Below are 4,523 nucleotides of genomic sequence, written 5' to 3'. Positions count from 1 at the left end.
CAGCAACCTTATGAGTAGTACATTACGAAGGCATACATGATTTTTTGCAGTTTTTCAGACTGAAGAAATGAAGTGCGGATGTTTTCCAAGAAACGAACAGAGCCTAGCAGTTGTTGTTTCATAGTGCGCAAATTACGCGACTAACGGAATGAATTCCCAGAAATGCCGATCCGGTTGACGGAAAATATACTGTTCCTTTGAGTTTCGACATCAAACTGACCGGTACCTCTTTCACAAATTTTTGCTTTCAAGAGGGATTCTGATGAACCGGCTTACATGCCGGTATACTGAATACCAGTTGAGCCGAGAGGTAATCGGAGATGGCTACAGGGTGTACCCTGATCAGCTGATTTTAACATCATTCGTCTTAAATGACCAGGTGGCAGCTGGATACCAATTGACTGCATGTGTTCCCGTGACCATTTTGATTGGTCAACTATCAGTCTAAATTCGGCGTACTTCCGTGCTTCTTCCGTAGGCATGAGTTTAAAAAACAGCTTTTTTTCCTAACCCTAATCTAACTAGGACGTTTTTCGGGCCGTATCCGAACCGTCTGGAATATTTATTATTCGTTTTCTGAAAAGTGAGTAGTATCGAAAAGCGTCACCACGTGGCTAAGAATTTCTCTCTGTATGATCGACTCTTTGCAGTCTAGGTGACCAGTTGAACAGTTCCTTCAATTTGGGCTCGAAATATTCGAAACAAAAACTGTCATATGCGGTGTGTGCGACACCAAAGCCCATCGCTACTTAGATGCTTTGGTGATGTTCTGGAAGATAGGCTGCTCGCTTGCATTGCATTGGAAGTTGACCTGTTCGCCGAGCATGGTGGCGGGGTGGCACCGTCAGTGCGGGGATCAATGGGTCTGTCGGCTTATCGATTTGTTTCATGAAAGTTTCCTCGAAAGTACAGTAGGCGGCGTATACAGTAGAGGACACATTTCCCATGGTTGTATTTTAATTCACCACTGGAAGCGATCCATTATTTTTGGTAAAGATTTTATACTTCTCGTTCATTAACTAACGGACGAATGTGCCGGTAATTTAGCTCACTGCTTCTCCTCGTCTTGTCAAAATAAGTGAAATAATGCCTTCCACTTTATTGTGTTTTTTTGGTGAGTTTGATGCTCAAGAATACGATCAGAATTACTTGGTTGCTGACCGTGGAGTGTATTTTCATTCCCAAGTACATTTTTGTTGAACATTTTGTTCTGTAATGCAGACATGGATGGGTTTGCCGTCAGTATTACATCTTTGGAGTTCAACAACGAACGTTTCACAGTAATGGTGACCTATATTTGGGACAAAAAGAAACCAGCCGTGCAAACATGGGTTGATTTTTAAGGCCTTCATTTCTTTTCGGATTACCTATGTGATTCAGCAGCCGAACGTTGAGTTATTTCCTTAAAATTCAATGTGATTAAATGAAACTTAAAACTACTCGAAAACGCTAGTGTTGAGCTGGCTAGGATAAGGGATCACTAAATGTAACTATGAGTTCCTTCACTCAATTGTTGTCTCATTGAATTAAACATTCGAAGATATTATGACTAGTTATCAGTTGCATAGGTTTCCTGTGCTAAGCCCAAAATATGGATTTGAGTTCCAATCGAAGGGGAACTTCGTTCTCGATCCCCAGCTGAGTTGCTCCAATTGAAACTTCATATCCCACATCGCATGTCTTTTCAGAGCACTGGAATGAACCAAAGGGTTTAAGATAGTGTTGAAATTTTGTTGTAAATCGCTCAATCCATTTGGTGTTTACAATACAAGTCTTCCATCAAACCTTTGTGAAGTCAAAAACGAGTAAGTAATGGCATGTTAGAGCCAGCCAAAATGTTCGAAAATCTGTTGACAAATAGGTGCGAACGCATTGTTTCAGTAGAAAACTCTTTTCGCATTGGAATTCTGGAGGTATCTCATCTTTGTCTATGGCGAACGTCCCGGCTTGAAAGCTGCCAAAAAACGCTGTGTCTGGATATATTTGAATTCGCAATAATGCCGGATTGTATTCATAGATGATTCGAGTTGTTAGCATCAGTTCGTCGAGACTATTCGATCCAACGATTTCCTGGGGATCCTTGGTCACAGATTGTTTAAGGAACTCCCCGAACAAACCAACTCTGTTGCACAAATAAGCTGCTTAGGTTTCTTAACTCGGCTGTGAACAAATTTTGCCCTTTTGCTGGAAATGATGGGTAACAGACGAGGTTATATGTCACTAAAAGTGCACGCATTCTGCTCCGACTATTCAGGATGCAATGTCCGAGAAAATTAGAACAATTTCTCTTGAAGATGGTAACGAAAGTGTCCTTGTGTTTATTCTTTGTAATGTACTACTCATGAGGTTGCTGAAAATTAGTCGACAGCCCACGACCGGTTTTGCCCTTCTTGGGGCTCATCAGATAGGCGCAATCCCCGGGTTTCCGTCAACCTTACGTTCTACTTGTAAACAAATTGGACTGTTTTCGAGAAATGCACTCATTTGCAAACTAATTTGGTTTTTCGAGAGACTCACATGGAACCCAGCTGAATCTCTCGTTTGTGATGTGCTGCACCAGGCCGTCTCATGATTCAGTCCTTATGTGTCCTTACGTTAGTTCCGACCACATTTGTCCATCTGTACGCCAGAGTTAATAACTGTCTGCCAGAAGTCTCTTCGCTGTTCATAAGTGGAAACTAACAGCTTTTCCCCCATGTTTATCTAATTCCTAAAGTCTGGCTGATAGCAACAGCACACACGGTTATTAATAGAGCAGTTCTATCAACTTGTTCTTGGTTGATTAGGAAATTACGTGAACTGGCGGTCTTCCCTAGTGATTTTTGATACATCGGTTCAGTTCCCGTTTCTTGTTTTTTTTGTTCTTTTAGTTTATTGCAGTCTTTGAGTGGTTGGCTGTTTGGCACTAGGGTACCCGCGCACCCGATCGTGCGTTTACTCAAATACTGACAGACAGATTGTAATAAAAAAAAACAAGCACTACAGACACATTAAAAATTAGTAAGGCCTCTTCGGTACAGTATTTTTTATTTGTTGCGACTGCTCTTGGCTTTCAGTTTAACGCTTAAGATTAAACGCTACATGAACAGTTTGGCATTTTTAGCTTCATTTTGATGAGAAACCAGAACCTGGCCGGACGAGAGTTGGAAGCAAGTAGCGAAATTAGATTCCTGGCATTTCACACCTCTAAACACTGAAGGGAAAAATATTACGGCCAGATAAACAGTTGGTGTAATTTTGCAATTTCGCGACATTCGCACACTCACCCGGCTAAAAAAAATCAGCATTTGTCAAAAGTTGATGCCATCCAGGGATTCAAGTCTCAGTTTGACCCGGCGAAAACTACCAACTGTTGTGGCAGTCCAACAAGGTTGTAATTTATTCATGCGAATTGCTGTTTTCCATGGAGTAAAACACTCTGTGCTTCTTTTCATTCAATCATCTTTGCAGTCAATTTCCAGCGGCTCTCCCTCTCTGGCGTCTGGAAAAGCCCCAAAATTAAATGCACATCTCCAAACCGACACTTTTGGGCGCAATTTCGAACGACTCCTCATCAAAACTTGATCATAAGCACGTGGGTAACGAACACCAGGTAATAAAAGCCTTTTGTTATCTTATAAAGTTGCTGAAAATTCTTCGACCTTATGAGTAGTGCATTACGAATATACGTGTCTTTCGATAGCTCGAAAATGGTACCAACTGAAACATGAGGCGACCGGAGGCTGGGTTCCGGGTGAGTCTCTCGCAAAACCAAGTTCGTTGGCAAACGAGTGTATCTCGCTTTTTGGCACCTCCTGAAGAGAACCATCAGTCTACTCGGCGACATTTCACGTTTATATTCCATAAGAGAAAAGCATAGTCACCACTGAAAGTAAACAGTCGCTGTTTCACGGTGATTTTGCACCATAAAAAATCGTTCAACTGTAGCACCCTTTCGGTGCCTAGCTGCCATGCCATATGAAGAAGGCACGAGGGCTGGGATACTGCTAGGTTGCCCAAGCCTAGACAGGTGGAGTCGGGAGGCAGAGGTCGAGTTCGAACCACGAACCTCCCGGTTGGTTAACCGCGCTCTAACCAATTGGCCCACCTCGCCCCCATTTAGACGGTAGGTTGGTAACGGTAAGTTATTGCTTTTTACTCTTGGTCAAAGCACTGCAACTGTGTACTTCGGTCGTGTAGGGCAGGTCCACTATCGCAACTTTCAAAAACGGATAAGTTCAGATAACATCCCTGCATTTTCGAGTAACGGTCAACTGAAACATCAATCGACACGTTTCGGTACATGGCGATCTCAGCCGATTCACTTTTCATCCGTGCACACTACCACGGTTGAACATTCCAGTGTAAGAGTGTATTAAATCAAGGCAGGCCTGCTAAATTCGACATACCAAAATTGACGTCGCTCAAGTGTTCATCGTGTGTTGGACTGGCACGCATGGGTCCCATGTCAAGTGTCCGGGGTTCAAATCCCAGCAAGTTCAACAAAGGACAACTCGGGTTCGGTTTCTCCGTTATTGTTTGGA

The 4,523-nt window shown here is 42.8% G+C and overlaps 2 protein-coding genes across 2 annotated transcripts in view; one reads left to right on the top strand and one right to left on the bottom strand.

Annotated features, from left to right (window-relative positions):
• Window positions 1–3,859: 3,859 nt before the first annotated feature.
• The window catches only part of T265_14000 (hypothetical protein), a gene marked incomplete at both ends in the record, with an annotated part of 4,411 nt that continues 3,747 nt past the window's right edge, over window positions 3,860–4,523 (bottom strand). Inside the window, one exon of the mRNA XM_009171585.1 lies at window positions 3,860–4,087. Coding sequence (XP_009169849.1) covers window positions 3,860–4,087 — 228 coding nt within the window. The remainder of the gene's footprint in view (window positions 4,088–4,523) is intronic.
• T265_06332 (hypothetical protein) overlaps window positions 3,951–4,523 on the top strand; it is a gene marked incomplete at both ends in the record, with an annotated part of 4,062 nt that continues 3,489 nt past the window's right edge. The window contains one exon of the mRNA XM_009171565.1: window positions 3,951–4,105. Coding sequence (XP_009169829.1) covers window positions 3,951–4,105 — 155 coding nt within the window. The remainder of the gene's footprint in view (window positions 4,106–4,523) is intronic.

The sequence above is a fragment of the Opisthorchis viverrini genome, assembly GCF_000715545.1.
Source record: "Opisthorchis viverrini unplaced genomic scaffold opera_v5_125, whole genome shotgun sequence".
Taxonomy (NCBI): domain Eukaryota; kingdom Metazoa; phylum Platyhelminthes; class Trematoda; order Opisthorchiida; family Opisthorchiidae; genus Opisthorchis; species Opisthorchis viverrini.
Note: the sequence above shows the minus strand (reverse complement) of the source record. Positions and strands in the feature narration are given on the sequence as shown.